Source organism: Entelurus aequoreus, linkage group LG12, assembly GCF_033978785.1.
Source record: "Entelurus aequoreus isolate RoL-2023_Sb linkage group LG12, RoL_Eaeq_v1.1, whole genome shotgun sequence".
Classification (NCBI taxonomy): domain Eukaryota; kingdom Metazoa; phylum Chordata; class Actinopteri; order Syngnathiformes; family Syngnathidae; genus Entelurus; species Entelurus aequoreus.
Window position 1 is genome coordinate 19399673 of NC_084742.1, and position 24833 is coordinate 19424505.

General features: G+C 37.7%; 1 protein-coding gene across 1 annotated transcript in view; it reads right to left on the bottom strand.

The window, feature by feature from the left end:
* The window catches only part of LOC133661666 (disintegrin and metalloproteinase domain-containing protein 33-like), a 143603-nt gene that overhangs the window by 20620 nt on the left and 98150 nt on the right, over nt 1-24833 (bottom strand). Inside the window, exons 5-12 of the mRNA XM_062065047.1 lie at nt 20052-20128; nt 13826-14021; nt 10638-10703; nt 10287-10358; nt 10045-10211; nt 7606-7690; nt 4075-4217; nt 3828-4005 (exon numbers count right to left, since the gene is read on the bottom strand). Of these exons, the coding sequence (XP_061921031.1) occupies nt 3828-4005; nt 4075-4217; nt 7606-7690; nt 10045-10211; nt 10287-10358; nt 10638-10703; nt 13826-14021; nt 20052-20128 (984 nt within the window). The remainder of the gene's footprint in view (nt 1-3827; nt 4006-4074; nt 4218-7605; nt 7691-10044; nt 10212-10286; nt 10359-10637; nt 10704-13825; nt 14022-20051; nt 20129-24833) is intronic.

Here is a 24833-nt window from a genome sequence, read left to right on the forward strand (position 1 = left end):
TGAAAACAACAACAAGAGTATGCAGTCGTTTGTGTGCTGTCACAAAGAACAAATGATGGAATTATCTCTGAGCAAAGCACAAAGAACTCTTCAAACTGCTCTTTGGACTTTCCTTGTCTGCAAACCCTAACGCTGGCAACGTGTGCGTATGTATGTTTATCAAGCAGCGTCTTGTAGCTGTACTGAAAGCGAGGAGCTTGTCAGAAGCCTCCCGGCGACAGCCACTTGCAGCTGCTCAAAGCAAAGCGGGTTTGCTCAGCCGCTCTATTGATTTTACACAGCAGACATTTGAACAAACTTTACGAAAATCTCTCAAGTGTGAGAAAACAATGAAACGCATGCTGCATGTAGGATGAGGCCTAGTTAGTTAAAGAAGCACCACAAAGACGCTTAATCAATGAATTGATCAATTAGGGGTTAGCCTAGAGCTCTTCGTTCCCAGCTGAATCCCAATTCCTAATCTGACCAAGACAATTCTATACTTCTAACTTCGTGGTAACAAGTGTTTAGCATAGTAACAAAAAAGAGGTCCACTTTGGGAAGTTTTTTGTAATACTTTAAAATTCCTCCTCACCTTGGATCAATTTGATGTGGAAGAACTTAATGGGGAACTATACTTGTTTTGTTTTTTCTAGAATTTTGCCTATAATTCACAATCTTCATTAGAGACAAGAACACATGTCTTTTTTTTGGAATTAATGTATTCTAACTCGCAAATAAAAGTCTGCTAACAAAGAAGCCAATGGGCGTCATGACGTCGTAACGTCTATTGCGTTTATTCCGACCATAAAACCCAATAAATAAACATCCAAAATGTGCCAACAATACTCTATTTACATTTCGTGACCTGAATATTAATCTAGTATTAGCAATATTGTTATTATAAGCGCTAACGTTAAAGTCCTACATTTAGCGAAGCATTGATCAGAGAGCGGCAACTGCTTTATGCTGCTGTATTGACATCATCAACTGGTGAGCTGTTGTCTCACCTCTGTGCTTGTGAAAGTTAATTATAGATTATAAATCATGTCCCTCACCTTGATAGCAAAATGATGTGGACATAAACTGAGAAGTTGTTACACTTTAACGGAAATGGCGAGAAAGACACGCGAAAGATACTGGTTTGCGTTCACCTTATTTTTTTTAACCCTTCGCGAGGAGGATGTGTCATTCTTCATCTAAACGAGAAGATATAAACATCCCATCACACGGCATCCCAGTGAGAGCAAACATTGTGCAGTAAGTGATGTTTAATTATGTTTGATGCATCTATGAAATTATGCCTAAAATGAGCAAAATACATACATATTACTACATTAAATATACACTACCGTTCAAAAGTTTGGGGTCACATTGAAATGTCCTTATTTTTTAAGGAAAAGCACTGTACTTTTCAATGAAGATAACTTTAAACTAGTCTTAACTTTAAAGAAATAATGTGCTAATGTGGTAAATGACTATTCTAGCTACAAATGTCTGGTTTTTGGTGCAATATCTACATAGGTGTATAGAGGCCCATTTCCAGCAACTATCACTCCAGTGTTCTAATGGTACAATGTGTTTGCTCATTGGCTCAGAAGGCTAATTGATGATTAGAAAACCCTTGTGCAATCATGTTCACACATCTGAAAACAGTTTAGCTCGTTACAGAAGCTACAAAACTGACCTTCCTTTGAGCAGATTGAGTTTCTGGAGCATCACATTTTTGGGGTCAATTAAACACTCACAATGGCCAGAAAAAGAAAACTTTCATCTGAAACTCGACAGTCTATTCTTGTTCTTAGAAATGAAGGCTATTCCACAAAATTGTTTGGGTGACCCCAAACTTTTGAACGGTAGTGTATACTTGCATATACAGAATATTGATGGAAATGTTTGGAGGTTTTTTTTAAGGGCTTTATAGGCATCAATAGAGTGACTCCAATAGGGTCCATTGTAAGTGGACTTTTGCTCACATTTATTTACTAGTAAGAATGCATAAAAAAATAAAAACATATGTGTACTTGCCTTACATAATGTTTGTAAATGATAGGCAAAATTCCCCAAAAAGTGCCATTCTCCTTTAAGGGCTTAATCACACAATGCCAATTGTAATGTGCTGAGGCTCACTTCACAACTAAGTTTGGTACCTTTTGCTAGTGAACGGTAAGTGCACGGACACTTCCACTCATCTGGCAAGAATAGAGGAAGTGGTCCCCAACCACCGGGCCGCGGCCCGGTACCGGTCTGTGGATCGATTGTACCGGGCCGCACAAGAAATAAAAAAATTAAAAATAAAAACAAATTTTTTCTACTTTTTTTATTAAATCAACATAAAAAACACACGACACACTTACAATTAGTGCACCAACCCAAAAATCCTCCCTCCCTCCCCCATTTACACTCATTCACACTCATGCGCATAAAAGGGTTGTTTCTTTCTGTTATTAATATTTCTGGTTCCTACATTATATATCAATATAGATCAATACAGTCTGCAGGGATACAGTCAGTAAGCACACATGATTGTATTTTTTTATGACAAAAAAAAATAAAAAAATACCCCCGGTCCGTGGGACAAATTTTCAAGCGTTGACCGGTCTGCGGTTCCAAAAAGGTTGGGGACCACTGGTCTAGGGCACGGCACAATCCATGTACACACATATGCATGCGCACAACATCGACAAATCATAAAATGATTGTAATGCAGTCTATTAAGAGCATTAGTGATAACCGACAAAATCCACGATAGAAACAAAACACAGTGGAACCCACTTTGGACGGTCCCAGTTCACCGTGTTTTTATTAATACTGTGTTACGTCTTGTGTCGTCATACATCGTTGACCACTTCGTCGGCGTAAACTGGTCATTTCTTAAAAATATTGTTCTGATTGAGCACACCTGTGGTGATTAGGTGACTCACCTGTCAGGACGACTAATTTGGAAGGTGTATCTTCCAGTATTGCCTGCTGTTCGATGCTGGTTCATTGTTTTCTGTATGCAACAGTGCATGTGCAATATACCTGAGTTCCTGCACAAAGTTCTGCCTGTTACCTTATAAAATTACTTCCTGCTTGCACTTCACCTTCCTTCTCTGCATTCTTGGATCACGCCAGCAAGATATCCTGATAATGAACCCAGCAATTTAAAAAAATGCATTTCCTTTTTTTTTATTTTTTTTTTTAGATTTTACATTGTATAAAAGCTTATCGTCATTGTAGTCAGGACATACAACAAAATTACAGCAGCAGCTCTATTAAATAAATGTATAACATATATGATCAAGAAGAATCTAAATTATAAAATGGAAAACTAAAAACAGTTACAGGTTTAAAAATCCTTTATAATCGCCCAGTCACCTTATGCCTCTGGTCAAAGTAATGGCTAGTTTACCACCAAGCCAAAGTCAATTGGCCTGCCCAAGAGACGTCGACATAAACGGGCTCCACTGTACAAAACAATCTAAAATCTCCAAAAGTCAAACCCACGGCACGCTTGCTCACATATTATAAACACCTTTCATTTAATTAATGCGATGGCTCCTCTTGTAAGTAATAACGATGGCCTCCTCGCACAAAATGAATAATCAGAACAATTTGAAGTAAGACTTATTGACAAATAATCACAAAGTAAGGGAAATTGCAGTCATAGTAGTGTAATGATGGGAGAAGCAAACTGGTTGTAACTTGAATGCTCTGTGTGAATGGAAGAGAAGGAAGGGGAATGGTGCCCAAGTCCGGCATGTCACGAGTTGCATAGCGTGAGGATGCCCCAAGATCTCTGACTACACATCCATCAAACACACCAAAGACAAGCTTCAAAGCAGAACAGACTAAAGTGCACTCACATCCGGTTCACCGCAGTCGCACTCCTCTCCATCCTCCACGAAGCCATTGCCGCACTTCTTCCCCCCCACGAGGTCCTTCATGTTGGGCATGTTGTAGAGACACATGCCTCCCCCCTTCTGGAAATAGCTGTCCAGGTCACGTTTGCTGCAGTGGCTGAAGACCCTCGGAAATGGATGTCTGTGAAGGAAATCATGGCGACGTGAATATGTATACCTAATGTTGTGTGTTGCATTCAGGGAGCCTCACCCAGTGGCAGCTGCCATAACGCAACCCCCCTGGTCAGCAGTCGCTTCCAAGCAGCAGCCGTCGTGGTCATGACTCATCCCAAAGTTGTGTCCGATCTCGTGGGCCATTGTGGCGGCAGCGCCAATAGAAACCTCTGAGTGATCCTGTGGAAATCATAATGGCATTTACTTATGATTTAATCAAAAATAAGGTCATTAGGAAGTGTGCTGAATGCAGGTGCGTTGCCGCAATCATTTTACACAACAAATGGAAGCTTTTAAGGTCAATTTGCAGTTTTATTGTCCTTTTCTAATTGGCTCTCCAAATACCAACAAGTCAAAAGCCACTCTGTGGTATTGTACCTTTTAAAGTGGATGCAATTTTAAATTTCACAAAGTGATAATAATAATAAATGGGTTATACTTGTATAGCGCTTTTCTACCTTCAAGGTACTCAAAGCGCTTTGACAGTATTTACACATTCACCCATTCACACACACATTCACACACTGATGGCGGGAGCTGCCATGCAAGGTGCTAACCAGCACCCATCAGGAGCAAGGGTGAAGTGTCTTGCCCAAAGACACAACGGACGTGACTAAGATGGTAGAAGGTGGGGATTGAACCCCAGTAACCAGCAACCCTCCGATTGCTGGCACGGCCACTCTACCAACATAACCCCTTGCCACATTAACATAAGCCAAATGCATGAATAAAAACTGACAGTTGAGTTGGAGCCTACAACAATAGCAGATAAAAAGTAAAGCAGGATGCTAATTAGGGATGTCCGATAATGGCTTTTTTGCCGATATCCGATATTCCGATATTGTCCAACTCTTAATTACCGATTCCGCTATCAACCGATACCGATATATACAGTCGTGGAATTAACACATTATTATGCCTAATTTTGTTGTGATGCCCCGCTGGATGCATTAAACAATGTAACAAGGTTTTCCAAAATAAATCAACTCAAGTTATGGAAAAAAATACCAACATGGCACTGCCATATTTATTATTGAAGTCACAAAGTGCATTATTTTTTTTTAACATGGCTCAAAACAGCAGCTTGGAATTTGGGACATGCTCTCCCTGAGATAATCCTGATACCCACTACAACTATAGGAAGTACTATACTTTGACTTTCACAAAGTGCATTATTTTTTTTAAACATGCCTCAAAACAACAGCTACAAAAACAATGAAGGCACACAGCTTCAGTCCAGAGTATACTAGAGTAATAAAGTAAACAATAACATAGTCCTCCTTTAGGGCAAGACTGCCTGGCATACTGTATAACAAGAAATTATAAACTGGGCTCAATCTGAACAGCCGATACGGGCATCTACATCAACTATATAATTTGCCTGAGAAGCTGGACAGGACAAACATTATTATTATTTTTTTAAACATTACTTTTTGAAACCGATACCGATAATTTCCGATATTACATTTTAAAGCATTTATCGGCCGATAAAATCGGCGCATCTCTAATGCTAATATTTTTTTACTTTGATAAGGAACATTTATATTTTTCCTTCAGGTTACTGATGGCATCTGAGTAATCCAGTACAAGACAAAAGTAGTCTTCAGGCTTTTTGTTCACACTGAAATTCAAGTTTACAGGATATTTTGCACTTTAAGTCTATTTATTTTTCACTGTGGTTATCTACTTTGTGTAATAAAGTAAAACCATTGATTCCTTAGTGATTTATGTTTCTTTTGTTAGAATTTGTCATGATTTCGCATTGCAGTTTGGACTTTATTATTAGTTTCTTTATTTATTTCCTGTCCAGCACTCTTATTTTCGTTTTGCACTTGCGGTTTGCCTCCACCAGTTCCCTTGTCTGAGCTCTAGTCTGACACACAACTGTCCCTAGTTACCAACCAGGATGCTTTTATGGACCATTTGGTTTCATGCGTTTTCTTTCAAGTGTTTATGCTTCCTGTGCACTTCCTGCTGCACTATTGCTTTGTTCTTTTAAATGAAATTTACTTTTACCTGCGCTACGCCTGCTTTCTCTGCATCTTGTGGGTCAAGACCAACATAGAACTTACCAACAATTTACTATAATTTTTTTGGGAAATCAGGTCAAATCAAGTCATGGACTCCAACATATATAGCAGATAATATAGGCAATAATGGTTTGACTATTCGACTAATCAAAAAATACCCTAGTCGACTATTAAAAGAATGGTTAGTTGCAGCCCAACCACATCCAAAGTTACACAGCATTCAATGACTACCTGTTCAGTAAAACAGTTATCATAAAAAGACTGGGAGAATTAAACTTAATTCTATTACATTCATTTTCTTTTTTAAAGATTGTTACCCACCAAAAGAAAGATTTGTGCACGCAAAAAAGCTTGATTGTCAATATGGGCAAGATGTACAACAAATTACTGCAGCTGTTAAATAAGAATATAATACAAATACAGAAAATACAAAATTATGTACATAAAATGTATATAAAACAAGGATAAATATGTAAACAGACTGCTCTAGGTAAAAAAAAGTTTTATTGTTCATTATACTTACAGCTTTGGACAAAGTCACAAGTAAATGTGCATTAATTTGATTATGTCTGCAACTTCTTACATTGATGTCAATGCCAGTCAGAAGTCCACTCCTTACACTGTAGAAATAATGTTTTTTTTTTCTAACCGACTCTCCAAATACCAACAAGTCAAAAGCCACTCGGTGATATTGTACCTTCTAAAGTGGATGCAAATTTATTTTTCACAAAGTGCACTCTTTATTACACCTTACCTGCTGGCGTAAACATTTGACAGAGCGCTGAGCTCACATTTTTTCTGTGTTTCCTGTTAGAACTTTTAACGTGCATGATTAGAATTAAATGCGCCACGGGGGAAAGTGGCTTCAATTCAAATGAAAGCCATCCATAGCGCTGTGTTACACAGACACAATACTCCGAAATGAAGTCATTCCCTTTTAACCCTTCTTCAAAATTCTGCATAATGACAAAAACAGGGGTGTAGGTGCTTTCTAAACGACGCCATTTGGATTTGTTAAAGCACCTCGACCCACGAGATGCTGAACAGCTATCAGTAACTAATCAAGCTATTGATCTCTCCAGCTGGGTTCCTTCATTGACACATGTCCGTTACTTTCGGCGGGAACGAACACATCCAATGTACTGTAATAAATTGCCACCTGGAGCTAGAAATGTGTGTTTTCATTCTCCTTTCTCGCAGTAAACATCTTCATTACATGTCTGAGATGTTTCATATTTCTAAAATAAATCATATTCACTCATCCCACATTATTAATGTTGCCAATGAAGCGTGCAAAGCTTATTTACATGCCTCTTTGGGGCACTTACTGTAATTCAAGGTTCTGTTGTTTTCTTATTGCCAATATGGTCTCACACAAGCTAAGCACTGCATATGTGTTTTTTAATATGGTTAGTGAAGAATAAATCACTAGTGAGGCCTCCTTTGGAGAGAATGGATAAGTCAATCAATCAATAGCAAATGATTTCAAACAGTGAAAAGAAAGGAACACAAAGAGGACAAACGTTATTTCCACATACCACATTGATCCCTCCTGAGTTCTCCAGACTGCACATGCCTTCCAGCGGTGCCATGCCAATAGTCGTCCCCTTGAAAATCACGCCACTGTGACACACATGAAGACACACACAAAGAGAAAAATCACTTAACTTAGATCTGCTTCCTGTTGATATAATGAATCCACAGTGGATGCACATTGATTGGTGATGTCAACTGTCACATGACAAGGAGACTTCCATCTTCCTTTTGCATTTAGCATCCCAAACACAAGTGATGCCTGTCTTATCAGTCTCATGTGCAATCAGTGTGTTAGTGGGTTCAGTCAGTGGAGACGGCCGCCCCAAATTCTCCCATTTTTTAAAATTAGGTTTTTATTATACCATAGTAGTTGTCACCAAGCTTTTAGTCTATTAGTTGTAGTTTGTTCATTGTATGGGCACATATGGGGCCAATACCGATTAGGTATCATGTAACGATATGAACATTTCATATCCTTGTTTTTGTGACCAAAATTTTCACGGTTATCATTATTATCGCGGTATTGTTGAATGTACACACAGTGAAATCTTTTGACAAAAAAAATTGATAAATAGACACATTGTAAGGTGTCACTCTGTCCTAAGAGAGCACATCTTTTAGGTTCAATCTGCACAAGTGAATATCTTATATGCTCAGACAGCAATGTGTTTATATAAGTTTAGATTGGGGTATGTTGTTTCCTAATGGGCAAAATGGGAATTTTTATGTTAGCATTTAAGCTAGTGAGCTGGCTCCAGTCAGTTCGTGAGTTTATCAAAGTGAAGTTATCAACACTGTTTTTTTTTTTATAATTTTGATTTAAAACAGTAATACTAACTAACCTTCGGGAGTTTTACCGCAGTTATTATTACCGTTTATCTTTACATCCCTAATACCATAATTAATCCGCTATGATTTCAGCAGAAATCATAGCACATACTTTATTTTGTAATGTGGAATGTTAGAAAGTGCTTGATCAAGTAAAATTACTCAAACTGAAAACAATAGCAGGTATGAAAAACACTAACCTATTAAGTAACTGAAATGGACAGTGGCCATGATAATTCATAAAGTTAAGCGTATGACTCTCAAGATGCGGTTGAATGATCAAGACACGTTTGTTAGAGGATACGTTCTTTTTCATTTTCTTTTGTTTTATTGTTCAACTAAGGACACTTCTCCATGAATTATATTTTGTGAATTATATATATACATAGCACTTTACACGATGAAACCCATTATTTACATTTTTAGGCTCATTTAAACCAGTGAGGGTGACACTGGCAGCAGTGACTAGAATGGCGGACGCAGGAATCAAACTTGAAACCCTCAAGTTGCTGGCACTATGTTTACCAGTAAATTACTTAATTAAAAATATAACAAAAGACCAACTTTGTATGCTTATCGGAGGACATTTAGATGGTAAATGTAAAGGTAAACTGTCCAGCATTGCACAAATAAATGCTCTGCAGGACTGGTTGTATCGGAGGTTTTCGATTTTTGCTGGTATCGAACCAATATCTGATAACAATATCGGATCGGGACACCAATAATTTAAATAAAGCATATAGGGATGCAGAACAACTGCCAGATGTTAAAATAAGTAGTTCTAAAACAAGTGCAAACGCACATGTTTTTTACAAATGGCCCGCAAGTGAAATGGTTTGCCTACCCCTGCACTAGAAGGTGCTTTAGGGCAGTGGTCCCCAACCACTGGGCCGCGGCCCGGTACCGGTCCGTGGATCGATTGGTACCGGGCCGCACAAGAAATTAAAAAAATATATATATATATTTATTTTTATTTCTTATTAAATAAACATAAAAAACACAAGATACACTTACAATTAGTGCAACAAACCAAAAAACCTCCCTCCCCCATTTACACTCATTTACACAAAAGGGTTGTTTCTTTCTGTTATTAATATTTCTGGTTCCTACACTATATATCAATATAGATCAATACAGTCTGCAGGGGTACAGTCCGTAAGCACGCATGATTGTATTTTTTCATGACAAAAAAAAAACAAAAGAACAAAAAAAAACACTCCATCCGGTCCGTGGGACAAATTTTCAAGCGTTGACCGGTCCGCAGTTACAAAAAGGTTGGGGACCACTGCTTTAGGGTTTTTTTGTGTGCAGGCAATTAAAGTGAACGTACATCAAAGAAAAACAAGCATTTGGGCACTTAACGTAAAGAGTGTGCTTGAAGCCTGTCCGCCTAAAGAAATGAGTCCATGTTATCCAAAGCATTTAACAGCGACGAAGAGACTTGCTCTTTTTTTTTGCTAACTTTTAAAGCGCCACAATAATACAAGTCCAAGAACCACATTTCCTAATTAATATTTCCACCTTCTTCTTCGTGCAGACGTTTGCAGGAGACTGGAAAAATGTGCAGTCTTTTTTATCTCAAACATCCAAAAGTTAGTGCTGCGTTTCCTCACGTTAGCAGCTGGGCGTTGTCATGCTTCTTGCGGGACTTCAACTTCTGTCTCCACTGCAGGAAGGACCACAGGGTGGCGTTGGGCTCCTCGCTGACAATACACTGGTCCCGGTCGGTCCAAACCTCCAGACCAATCAGAGGAACGCGGATGTTCAGTGCCCTGTAGAACTGGAAAAAAAACCACACAAAGATTGCTCACAAGTCTTGCTACAGATAGAAAGACGTGCAGCTCAACCGGCTTACCTTGTCCACATAATTAGCAATTTCCATGATCCTCGCTTTGATTTTCTCATAATCTTTATTCTGCCGTTTAAACTGCAGTAAAGGAGAGACGGCCAAGAATCAGTGGCAATAATGAGGTAAAAAAAGTCCTTCAGTGAAAGCCAATATGTCTTGCTTTACCGCTTTTTAGTGTGTCCATCATCATAATTGTACACATTATACTGGGTTACGACTGCACTTAGAAGGAAAAAGTCATAATGAAATAGGTGGATGTTTATGAAGACTAAGTGTCTCATCATTGGAGCATATTGTCCTTTCACTCTCCTTCATTAAGTGGATACCACAGTATGAAATAAAGAAGAATGAGATTACCAGCGTGTTGTCAGCCACTATGTAGAGTTCCATGTACTTTGTGGTGCCCCACGTGCTCCTTTTCACCTGTCATCGGGGTAAAAAAAAGCTGCTTTATTTTTAGAAGCACTCACAAAAAATATATTTTGGCAGTAAGGACAATGGCGATGGTGCTGCTGCCATGGTGACTACAGATGTTACCATACTTGAGAGTATAGTAACCATAACCTGGTGTACTTTAATGTGAGCAGACATACGTACTAGTTTTCCTTAGTCAATCACTACATATATCAATGTAAACATTTGGAGTTACTTTACCTTCTACAGCAAAGAGAATGGTTGTGCGCAATTTGTGCAACAAGAGTTTAAGGGCTACAGTATCAACAATACAAATGTGATCAAAATATTCGCAAAAGCATCGCGATCAGGAGTATGCAAAGTTTTAACAGTCATCTTGTTCCAAGAAAAAAGCTGAGCACCGTAATTCAATCCACTGCTGTATTGAATGATCTACCAACCGAGACTGCCCTCCTCAACAACATTACTCTGTACACATTCAACAAGTGTGGAGTGCGGAGTGTGGAGGAATGTGAAAAAAACACCACCGGCTAGCTTGTGTTACTATTAGTGGTTTCAAAGAACATATTAAAAAATAAAAATAAAATAAATAACTAAAACTAAAAATAAATAAAAATTATATATATATATATATATATATATATATATATATATATATATATATATATATATATATATATATATATACATATATATATATATAAATACACACACACTGTATATGCTGTAAATATAGTATATTTATATACTGCATATATATATATATATATATATATATATATATATATATATATATATATATATATATATATATATATATATATATATATATATATATATATAAAACCTTATTTTAAAAATTTTAAAACATATTTATTACAGCAAAGTATTTAATTATTTTGTCGTTTTTAGTGTTGTTTAGTTTAGTATTTAGTGTTTATTGAATTAGTCTGAATGAATTGAATTTCTTCATGATTTATTTATTTATTTATTATTTGTTACCTGTTTAGTTTAGGCGTATTTGTTATTTGTGTTTTTTTGTGTCATTTATGGGAATATTTTATAAATAAATAAATGGGTTATACTTGTATAGCGCTTTTCTACCTTCAAGGTACTCAAAGCGCTTTTACAGTATTTCCACATTCACCCATTCACACACATTCACACACTGATGGCGGGAGCTGCCATGCAAGGCGCTAACCAGCAGCCATCAGGAGCAAGGGTGAAGTGTCTTGCCCAAGGACACAACGGACGTGACTAGGATGGTAGTAGGTGGGGATTGAACCCCAGTAACCAGCAACCCCCCGATTGCTGGCACGGCCACTCTACCAACTTCGCCACGCCGCCCCTTATGAAAGCTGTTGGTCAAGGACAAGCATGCTCCGCTTACAATGGAGCCTATAACGCCCTTAAAAACCTCCAAACACCTCCATCAAGGTTTTATATACATGCTGTAAGTATATATGTAATGCAGTAACGGGCAAATGTATAACAACATTCAAAATTTATGTATTTTGCTCATTTTAAGCATAGGCGGTGCATTAATTTAAAAAACGCATCACAAGGTTCGCTTTTTTTTCCCAACAACATAACTGATTACTGCTCACTTCAGACTTCATGAGAGCCAACAAACATAATAAAACATTACTTACTGTGCAATGTCTGCTGTCATTGGGATGCCGACTGATAGAATCTTGTTATATTACCGTTTAGATAAAGAATGACTCATAATCTTCGCAAAGAAAAGGGGTGTGGATCCAGGCGTTTTTTTGTGTCATTCTCGCCATTCTCGGGTCTAAATTGGCTGTCAAAGTAACCCAACTTGTCGTAATACGTCCTCATCCTTCTACTATCAAGGTAAGGGGCATGATTTATGATCTACAATAAACTTCCACAAGCACCAAGGCGAGGAAGCAGCTCACCATTCGATGATGTGAACATAGCCATATAAGCTTGTGATGAATAGTTTGTCTGTATTAAAATAACAATATCCCTAATACTTGGTTTATATTCAAGACATAAAATATAAATGGTGTATTGTTGGCGCTTTTTAGATGTTTTTTTATTGGGTTTAATGGTGGGAATAGAGGACCTCCTACTGACTCCATTATAAGCCAACATTTATTTACGTATATTTACGAGTTAGAATGCAAAAAATAATAAATACATCTGTCGTCATCCATCCATCCATCCATTTTCTACCGCTTGTCCCTTTAGGGATCGCGGGGGGTGCTGGAGCCTACCTCAGCTGCACACGGGCGGAAGGCGGGGTACACCCTGGACAAGTCGCCACCTCATCGCAGGGCCAACACAGATAGACAGACAACATTCACACTCACATTCACACACTAGGGCCAATTTAGTGTTGCCAATCAACCTATCCCCAGGTGCATGTTTTTGGAGGTGGGAGGAAGCCGGAGTACCCAGAGGGAACCCACGCAGTCACGAGGAGAACATGCCAACCCCACACAGAAAGATTCTGAGCGCAGGATCGAACCCAGGACCTTCGTATTGTGAGGCAGACGCACTAACCCCTCTGGCCCCGTGCTGTCCATCGTCATGTCTTTTGTAATGATTGTGTACGACAGGCAAAATTCCAAAAAGGGCAGATCCCCTTTAAAAATAATTAATTAACATGTAGGGAAACTGCTGCCAATGCTTTGTGACACCACCGTAGTGCACTAGTGTGGACTCTGTATTGTTGAAGCAAACAAAAGCCTTAAGGGCCCAGTGTGGGCCGTCTCAAGCTAGCATGTCTGCACTCTCCACAGCCATAATGGATGAATGGGTGCCAGTCGAGGGAAATAGCAAAGCCAAGGGGCGCGATGGCGGAATGAGGAAGATAAAGAAATGAAGGAATAGCAAAAGGATCAGGGCCTAGTGGAGAGCTGTGAGGGCTTTAGCTAATGATGTGAGGCATTTTAAAGTGATTGATGGAGACATTGAATGAGGAAAAAATATATTCAAACCCCTCTAGACAAATGACGTACTAGAAGAGCAGCAAAGTAAACTACATTCATTTTTCTTCAATAAACCGTTGGAGGATCAACCCGAGGGGTCCATTCAAAGACCGAATTAAACAATGACAATTCTCAAGAAATTTTCTCAACTAATACAGTATTTACACTCACCCTTGAATGATGTGCTGTGAGGAGGTTGGCGATGTGAGAGGACAGTGTGGATACTGTGCTGTGATAGCCTTGGCCACACGTTCCACCATTAAATTCCAGTTGGTCCACAGTCTGCAATGAATGATGGTGGGGAGGACCCGGCCTGGCCATTGGCTCCAGGTAGAAAGTGTTGTTAGAATTCAAAGATATCAAGCCCCTGCATCAAAGGGTGGGGAAAAATGAATCTTGAAGAATAAACAGAGTGGACAAAGAGAAAATAATATTCACACCTTAAACCTTACATCAGGGGTAAATATGTATATGACCACTAAATCAAAATGAACATAACTGTACAGTCACACATTATGAGGGGTCAAATGGGACTGAATAAAATAAATAAATAAATCTTTGAATTATTACTTAAATTATTCTAGTTATGGTGTTAGTTTATTTCAAACGTGCATATAAATACAATATGATACATCCCATTTTACCAGTGTACCATTAGAGCATGTCGGAAAAGGATTAGGAAGAAGCAGAGCTTATGTAATCTTACCCCTTTTTGTATCATAGCAATTTCTAACACTTTTATTTGTACTCAATCTGTAACACAAAAGCGAATAAATACATTGTTACACATCCTATGTTTCACTTCCTATGTTTCATCTTCTATGTTTCACAATGAGCAAGTAAATAAATACATAGACAAATGAGTAAATAAAATATTAATAAAGTTCTCATGAATAAATAGTGAAGTAATGTATGATTCACATAGTTAGATAAATAACATTATCACATTTTTCAATAAGGTTTAAGAGGATTCTTTTTTGTACATTGTAAACACTGAGTTCGAATAGTTTCTAAAACTGGATCATATTAGTACATTGTTTGACTTATTTGCTTAATCTAGTCCATATTTTAATTCAATTTACTGATATACTAAAGGTTTTAAATGTTGTACGTGCATACAAATGTTTTATGTAAAATTTTTCTCTAAAATTATATTTCTCCTCTTTTGTTGAGAAGAATTGTTGTACTTTCTCGAGTAGCAGGTTATAGTTTGCTTTGTGCATACTTTTAGCTGTTTGCAATTGCACTAAATTATTAAATAAATTTTTTTTTGGATAAAATAAATAAAGCGTTTGAATGTTCTCGGTAGCCAACTTTATGTGTTATTCTAACTGACCTCTTTTGTAACATGGTTAGTGAATAAAGCATACTTTTGTAGTTATTTTCTCATTTTTCTACACAATAACTCAGATACTGTATGGTAAAACTAGCAAGCAGTAGAGAATATGGAGTGATTTTTAGTACAGAACATATTTAGCTTTATTCATTATTGATGTGTTTCTCACTTGTTGTATATTTTTTACATGAGACCTCCAGTTCATTTTATCATTTATTACACACAAACATTTTATTTCTATTACCCTGTCAATCTCTACTCGTCTATTTGTATTTGTGTTTGACTTTCTCTCTTACTGTTTCCGAATAACAATATTTTAGTTTTACTTAGATTTTAAGATAGTCTGTTTTTGTCAAACCATCTCTTTAATTTGTTAATTTATTCTGTTATTTGTATAAGCTTCTGTGCGTTTTCTCCCGAACAAAACACATTTGTGTTGTCTGCAAACAGCACTACTGTAAAAAAGTTAAAGTACCAATGATTGTCACACACACACTAGGTGTGGCGAAATTATTCTATGCATTTAACCCATCACCCTTGATCACCCCCTAGGAGGTGAGGGGAGCAGTGAGCAGCAGCAGTGGCCGCACCCGGGAATAATTTTTGGTGATTTAACCCCCAATTCCAACCCTTGATGCTGAACTTTAAGTCCTTTATAACTTTACAAATGTCGTTAATATAGAGATTAACAATTTTGGTCACAGTATTGAGCCCTGGGGTATGCCGCAATATATATTTAGCGCTGTAGACATATGTTCGCCTAGCTTCTCGAATTGCTCCTGTTGGTTAAGTAGTTTCTAACCCAGTTCAAGACCAACCCTCTGATACCATGCTGTTTTAATTTGTCAACAAAGATATTACGAATAATTGTGTCAAATACTTTTGTTGGATCCATAAACACTGCAGCTACACACTGTTTACCATCTATTGCAGTCATTCTCAAATGGTAGTACATGTACCACTAGTGGTACGCAGAAGAATCCCTAAATTAAATATTCACACAGTGTTAATGTTTGAACTGTGTGTAATTGTACAGTGGCCAGAAATATTTAATATACTTGTTAAATAAAACCGCTGCTGTGTTTTAATAAATATTTAGGTGTACTGTATTTTAATGTTGGCCATTATGGTGGTACTTAGAGAGCCATGTGTTTTCTACGGTGGTACTTGGGGGAAAAGGTTCAGAACCACTGATCTATTGCATTGGTAATGTCTTCCGCTATTTCGAATAATGCCAATGATGTTGAAATGTTATAAATAAATAAATGATAAATGGGTTACACTTGTATAGCGCTTTTCTACCTTCAAGGTACTCAAAGCGCTTTGACAGTATTTCCACATTCACCCATTCACACACACATTCACACACTGATGGCGGGAGCTGCCATGCAAGGCGCTAACCAGCAGCCATCAGGAGCAAGGGTGAAGTGTCTTGCCCAAGTGTCTTGTTGGCTCAAATATACCCGTAATATTTGTGGTAGACATTTAAGACCTTGCGGATTATGTGGAAGCGAGACCTTCTGATCCAGAGCATTTGGCAGTTAAAGTAGGGGAAGTAGTAATCTGCTTCTCTGGTACAGTGTAAGTGTTTCATAGAGAAGTGAAAGTGCTAGGTAACCAATCAGATGGTAGGACCCGCCTGCTGACTTTGAGAAATAAAAATACATTCATGAAGTGCTGCCCTACAGGTTCGTTAAATAGCTAGACATTTTTTTTCAAATCTTGAAATAAATAATTAAATCTTGAAATAATTAATTAAAGCATAAAATAATTGATTAAATTGTGGAATAAATACATTGAAAAATAATTACATTGTGAAATAATCAGTTAAATAGTTGGATAAGTGATTTAATATTAAAACAGATAATGTACAATTTTACATGAATAAATAATAAAATATATAATTTTACAATAAATAAATAACACATGCATATATTTAATTACAATTTAAATTAATTAACAACCCATTTTAGTAATTATTTAAACATTTCATTCGGGATAGGTTGATTGGCAACACTAAATTGGCCCTAGTGTGTGAATGTGAGTGTGAATGTTGTCTGTCTATCTGTGTTGGCCCTGTGATGAGGTGGCGACTTGTCCAGGGTGTACCCCGCCTTCCGCCCGATTGTAGCTGAGATAGGCTCCAGCACCCCCCGCGACCCCGAAGGGATTAAGTGGTAGAAAATGGATGGATGGATGGATTCAGTCCCATTTGACCCTCCATTACACATGAGGTTATACTGAAAAAAAAAGAAAAGAAAACCAACAGAGGCAAAACCTATAGTTTCTCTGTTTAAATACAAAAATGGTAAATAGTACCCTGGACAAAAAAGAAAAAAAACTATAATATTAACATACAGTGGTTCCTCCGCTTACGAGTGGCATACCTCACAAATTTTTGGAGATATGAGTTGTTTCTCTGAAGACTTTTTCTTTGAAGGGGTCAGATTATGATTTGTTTCAACATTTAAAACACTTCCTTGTTGTAATGTTAAAATTTTGCATAGATTATGTTTTACAAATTGTTTTCAAGCTGCTTTCTGACCGTCTCTTCAGAATTCATTGCGGTCTTATTTACGTGGCTCCACTTCGACAGCATTTCCTCCCCGCTATCATTGTTGTAGCTTTTAGCGCTTCCATAGCGAGTCTACTGACAGATATAAGTTTGAACTATACGCTATTTTGCATTACAAATGGCAACAACGGAGGATGTATGCGCATTTACCAGCCAGTCTGCCCCACAACAAGAGGATAGCGAAAAAAAGAGGCTTATTGACTCCAGTGTTTGACTACAATGGCAGACACGTCCATAGCTCTTCGGGGAAAACTTCACCGTTAATGGATAATCCGCTGACGCCACCAATGGGAAAAACGCCACTAATGGGGAAAATTCCAAACTGATCGTTTAGCGGAAGTATGAAGGAAGGCAAGATAGTTTTATAAATATCTCTGCAATGCCTGCGGGTTTTGATTTCAAATTTTCAGGACGTATGCAAATCCCAAATACACAAAAGCAGGCACAAACAGGTAAGAAAAGTTGGGTTTGCATAGAAGGGCCCCTTTAAGTTGTGAGCAAAAATGTGGGTTATGAGCCAGCTTCAGATACCTCCTTACCACTATTTAGCGTAACAAATGTCGCAGTGAGCCCTGCCCAACATCCCGTGTCTCACTGGCTAGCATTAGTTGATAGCAGATCAATAGCTAGAGAGACAAAACTTCCAACCGTGTGTCCAAAGAAAGTGATTGTGAAGGAGGGTGCTAAGAAGAATCACCACCAGCTTTATTTGCCAAGTATATTTAACACACAAGGAATTTGACTTGGTAGACTGTGCTCTCTTTGTTCAACACTAGAAACTAAGAAAAATGCAACAACTACGCGAGAGCACAGTACCGTGGTAGCCATCCGCTGCGCCATCTTGGTAGGAAAACAACAGGGAACCGTTAAAGAACACAAATATGTTAAAATAATTTCTGAATGGCGGCCATCTATCAATGAAATCATGATAAAGCTGCCTATGGTGTATTTGATGGAGAAGCACCAGGAAGGGGATATCGTACAAGTCCGCTATCCAAGGTAAATGTTGTACATTATTATTGCTGTACATTACTTAATAAAAATTTACTTACGGTAAATTCCGGGCTATAAGCCGCTACTTTTTCCCTAAACTTTGAACCTTGCAACTTACAAAACGGTGCGGCTAACTTATGAATCTTTCCAATTGCCAATGAAGCTTGCGTCATTAGCATTAGCTGATATGCTAACATGTCTAAAAGTGTCTGTGTTAGCATTATTAACTTATAATTTCATTATTTTTGTATTGTTTCAGCTTCACCAATTCCTCAATAAATTCACCAAAACATCAATGTGGAGTTTTTGAGTTTATTAAGCTGATTGGAGAGCTAGCTTCCACAACGAGTGGGTCCATGACGGTGACTTCTCTTTTGTTCGAACAGCAATTTTACTGCAGTGATACAGGTGCTGTTTGGAAACAATTAAGGTATGTAAATAAACATTTACAAAATCTTTCTGTGTAAATAACTCATTTCACAATGTAAATATCTGCGGCTTGTAGTCAGGTGCGGCTAATACATGGAAAAAAAGTTTTTCTTCTAAAATTTTGTGGGTGTGGCTTATATACTGGTTCGCTCTATAGTCCCCAAATATAGGGTAATACAACTATTTATTAAATTAGTTGTTTGTCGTACATTGTATAGTTTTATTTTTTTCATACAATATTCATTAACTAGAAGTTTGTTTTTCTTATTAAGAAGCATGTTACATGTTAAAAGTGTGGTGTTTTTGGGGGCTCTGAACCGATATTTTAAAATCGATATCAATGGGCAACAATGGTTTGAGATACGACTATTTTGAGTTACAAGTTCCATCACAACACCAATTCAACTCGTAAGCCAAAGTACAGCTGAATAACCAAAATCTGTGTAGCTGGCAGTTTAAAAAAACAAATACATTTCCCTGCATAGTATAGCTTCACTTTGGATTGGTTTTAAAATGTAGAATAAACAAGAAGGCAAAATGCAAAAATGTCCCCCTGGCTCTGGATCCTTATATTTTTCTACACATGGCCCTTGACGAAAAACATTTGGACAAACCATGCCTTACTGTACATGAAAAACTAGAATATAATTTTCATTTTCATTTTTAGTCACATCAACGTCGTGAATTATTTAGCTGTGAAATATGCACACATTTCCGCCATACGTACAGTTTTACAACTTCTTCCTGAGATACATTAAGAGGATCAAAATCAGTCCTGAATAAGATGAAAAGAGGAAACTGTAAAAATACTGGTCCTCTCTCTTTCCAAAGTTAGTCCAAATTCATGCTGCTTAATGCAGAAAGAAAATCTAAAAATAAACCATTCTTAAGAAAAAAACGGTTAAGAGTGTAACTATTATAATTATTATCTAGCCAACTTACATACGTATTATTCCGGACATGAATCATAGCGGAGCTAATTTCTTTTCACTGTTTAAATGTTAACAGAGGTCAAAGTGAGCTTGAACCTGTGGCGTCATGTCATGTTATTAAAATGCACATACCTGACACCTGAGCATGTGCTGAGGGCCACCCAGGAATGCGGATGTCCTCCGACGTGGCCGTGATAGAAGCAGTGATCCTGGAAGAAAAACCATAGTGGCTTTAAGGTACATTGCACTTACATAGCCAATACCAGGTGATCCAAGTACTTTAATAGCAGACATAAAGAAATGACGATATAGTAATTTGCTTCTTAGCCCAAATCGTATTGCAACAGCACATTATAATTGACCAAATTCTAGTTTGATGTCGAAGTGAAAAGCAAACAAGCTTCTGTGACGCTTTGTGAACTTTTGGTGAAATGAAAAGCAGCTGGAAGGCTCTTATTACCAGCTGCTGATGTTAAAAGAGATTTTATCGCCACTAGCTTTAAATTATGCAAGCAGGTTATTATTATTATTTTTTTATCATCCCAAATTGTCAGTTCATCAGAGCGTGAAATGAGCTCTTTCATTCCAGCTCAGTTATAGCGAACATACAAATTAATTGTCAGCGAGAAAGAACAGTTTCTCCAGCCGCCCCCTCCCACCACCACCACCACCACACACACACACACACACACACACACACACACACACACACACACACACACACACACACACACACACACACACACACACACACACACACACACACACACACACACACACACACACACACACACACACGCAAACATCCAGCAATTAGTGTGCTGATGGAATTTGATGTGAATACCGCTGCTATGATTTGTGCGCACACAGCTTGCAGCATGCACGTACAGGTGTGATCTCACGTACTGTATATCATCTTTTTAAACACAAAGGTGCATGATTGGATGTGAAAAGGGCACTGCATAGCACATTATCAAAGGGGCTGAAGAAAAAAAAAAAAAAAAAAAAAAAAATAGGAGCGGGGGGTTAGGAGGTGGAGGAGGAGGAGGAGGAGGTCCCATCCCTAGAGGAGGCGGCCACCGTTTTACCTGAGGTGGCCTGCATTATAAAATTACCCCCAACTATAATTCCTTTTGGAAGACAAAGCTCACAAGTGGTAATTTAATAACACTCTCAGCCAAATCAGTTTAGTGGAGGCAAAAGTCAAAGGGAAAAGAAAATGCAGAAATTAAATCCTCTGTAATGCAAGTGGAAAATCATCTTTGTATGCGTAGGATGATGCAGAATGCAATACTGACAAATCTTTTAACTTCATACTCCTCACTTTTGACTGCATGACTCTGTGTGCATGTTTTGTTATTTCCACCCACCCCCACGCAACTTGCTCGTGATCGGTCGGATCTTACGGCTCCGCTCTTTATGCTAATGAACCCGGTGAGAGGGAGCCGTGTTGTTCCTGTGCCAAGACATTTTCAAAGAATGAATTTTAAAAGCGTACAGAATGGCCTGTGTGAGGTTCAATGCACTTAGTAGAATATTTAGTCGGATCCCAAATGTGTGCACAAGGATTCACCATAGGGATGGGCGATACGGCCTAAAATCTCTATCGCAATATATATTGCAAGCTCCTACAATAACGATATAAATCACGATACATTATTTGGCATATAAATGATAATAGAACCATTTCAAAATGGGTTAGAAAGGCTTCTAATTTGGCTGCTGACATACACAGTAACATGTCATTTCCGGTTGTATTATTTTATCAAAACTATTATTGATCCACTTGGTAATTTTACAGTCAATCGTTGGTTATGTTCTGTTGTAACATGGTTTTAGCTGCACTTCTACTAAAATATAATAAGCAGTTATTCATCTGTTTGGCTACATCACATTAGTTTTGGGCGATTATGTATTGATCCAATACAAGGTACCGTATTTTTCGGATTATAAATCGCAGTTTTTTTCATAGTTTGGGCGGGGGTGCGATTTATACTCTAAAGCGACTTATGTGTGAAATTATTAACACATTACCGTAAAATATCAAATATTATTTAGCTCATTCATGTAAGAGACTAGACGTATAAGAGTTCATTGGATTTAGCAATTAGGAGTGACAGATTGTTTGGTAAACGTATAGCATGTTCTATATGTTATAGTTATTTGAATGACTCTTACCATAATATGTTACGTTAACATACCAGGCACATTCTCAGTTGGTAGTTTATGCGTCATATAACGTACACTTATTCAGCCTGTTGTTCACTATTCTTTTTTTATTTTAAATTGCCTTTCAAATGTCTATTCTTGGTGTTGGAATTTATCAAATACATTTCCCCAAAAAATGCGACTTATATATGTTTTTTTCCTTCTTTATTATGCATTTTCGGCTGGTGCGATTTATACTCCGGAGCGATTTATAATCCGAAAAATACGGTAGTTACATCGGCAGTATTGTATTATACCAATAATGACAACAAAAATGTTCAAGATTATTGAATGATTGATATTTTGATCACAATTATAACCAGACAAAAACACAGGATGATGGTGTAGCAATAGCAATAAAATATTTATATAATTCCCTACTATTGGCTCTGATTTAAATCATTTGGTGTTTGCCCTTATATGGGAACTGCACTTTTTTTTAATTTTTATTTTGCTTATCGTTCACAGTCATTATGAGAGACAAGAACATACGTCTTTTAAAATTTTTTTTAAACAATTTTAAAGATGCGGCTAATGGGAGTCACCGTTGTAGCCTTCAAAGCTCTCTAAAACAACTTTAAAACCCCCCAGCAACGTTTTATATACACACTGCAAGTCTATATATAATGTACTAACAATCACGTTCATAACAAAATGTAATATCAATCAATCAATCAGCTTTATTGTCCATTCTTACATGTACAAGACACATAAGAACTGAAATTACATTTTCGGCACAATCCCGCTAAGAGCAGACATACGTTACAGGGAGACAAGACGGGACCGCCAACGGATCAGCCTCACTTAGGCGCTCCTCAAAAAGGTGGGAAAAAGGTGACATTGGGGGGAGGGTGGAAGTAAAAAAAATATCAGTCTGAGGCTGGACCCTCAGGAATGGTCCAGACTGAGTCCGAGGAAAAAAACCTCACATAGCATGGCACACATAAACAAGGTACATTTAATCACAACAAACTCGCAACAAAGTCATCCAACAGGACCTTGGAGGCCAGCAGCTGCTGTTAAGCGCTGCTCAGCCCCCACAACCCCGGAGGAATAAAGCAGTGGTGAAGGCGTTGATTGGGGAAGGGTATGTGCGTGCATGTATGCCCAATTAAATAAATATGTTCAATATTAACCGTATTTTGATCATTTTAAACATTTCTTCCACGCTTTGATTTCTGTTTCCATAGCAGTGCACGCCTAATATGTGGCAACATGTGTGTTCCTACTTCCGGAATCAAACACAAGAGTGTTTTTTAATCATGGCCGACTTGGTAACAGACAACGAAGACGACTATTTTTGAAGAAATGAGGATTGTTGATGTTTTTCAGTCAGCATTGTGTTGTGCATTACAAACTCAAATGCGTTACGTGTTGTTGTAGAAGCTAGCTCATCTCCTGCCGTAGTTAGCTTTTACGGCTAATACCGATGTGTTACTACGATAGAAAAAGAGTTCCTCAGTGTCCACTTCTACAATAACAATGTCGCTGCAGCTTGGTTATTATATTGGATGTGAAACGTAAATAAAGTATTGTTGACAGTTTTTGAATGCATTTGAAAGTGATTTATAGGTAGAATTGATTGCTCCCATTAGCTGCATTACTAGCCACCTAGAACGAGCCGATTTTTACATGTTAGAAGGCAAAAAAAATAAAAATAACTTGTCTTCTTGTCTCTCATAATTATTGTAAATGATTGGCAAAATTCTCCAAAAAGTGCAGTTTGTGCAGCCCTTTGAGGCAATTGTGATTAAGGGCTATATAAATCAACTTTGATTGATTGATTGTACATTATTGTTTTATACTTGTTCACTGGGTGTTTACACTGTCTTTAGAGACATCAACTGTAAGTTATTATTTAAAATATTTACTTGAAACAGTAGATATTCCTGCATAATTATTTGCACTTAGAAATACTAGTTTGTAGTAATAACTATGACATTTTAACATTTAGTTTGTATTCAATTACAGTAAATGTGTTTATTCTAAGCATTTCTGCTAATTCATTTTACACACTATGGCATTTTTATCAAGCTTTTTTGTGTGGATATATACCGCAATAATATCGTACCGAGCCTTAATACCGTGATATCATCGTACCGTGAGATTTTGATACCGTTACATCCTTAATATTTTGTTGCAATCACTTTCCCAAAAAATTGGCATGCTGGCTCATCTGTGCTAATGTCTTTATTCATCTTTCTCATTTGGTTTGAAGCCGAAATATTCCCACATTTGGCTTTTCAATCATCTTTTTTCTTCCTAATTTTTAATACGTTACCTTGCTGTGATTCTCACTTGTGACTAGCAAGGCTTTGTCGGTGCACCCTTTGTGTGTCAACAACCACCTCTGCCTCCACCCGAAGAGACAAAGGGTTTTGTGGTATGGTGATTACCGGTATATAATTGTGCCTTGAGCGAAACTGTATTGTTCTAAAAGATAATGCACATTTGCAAGTAGCAATGATGTTAACGTATTTGGCATCCCTCTTGGGGTTGCCGGACTGGAGCCTATCCCAGCTGCACTCGGACAGAGGGCAGGGTACACTCTGGACAAGTCGCCACCTTATTGTAGGGCCAGCACAGATAGACAGACAACATTCACACCAACATTCGCACACTAGGGCCAATTTAGTGTTAACAATCAACCAATAGGCCTACTTTGGAGGTGGGAGAAAGCTGCAGTACCCGGTGCAAATTGCACAT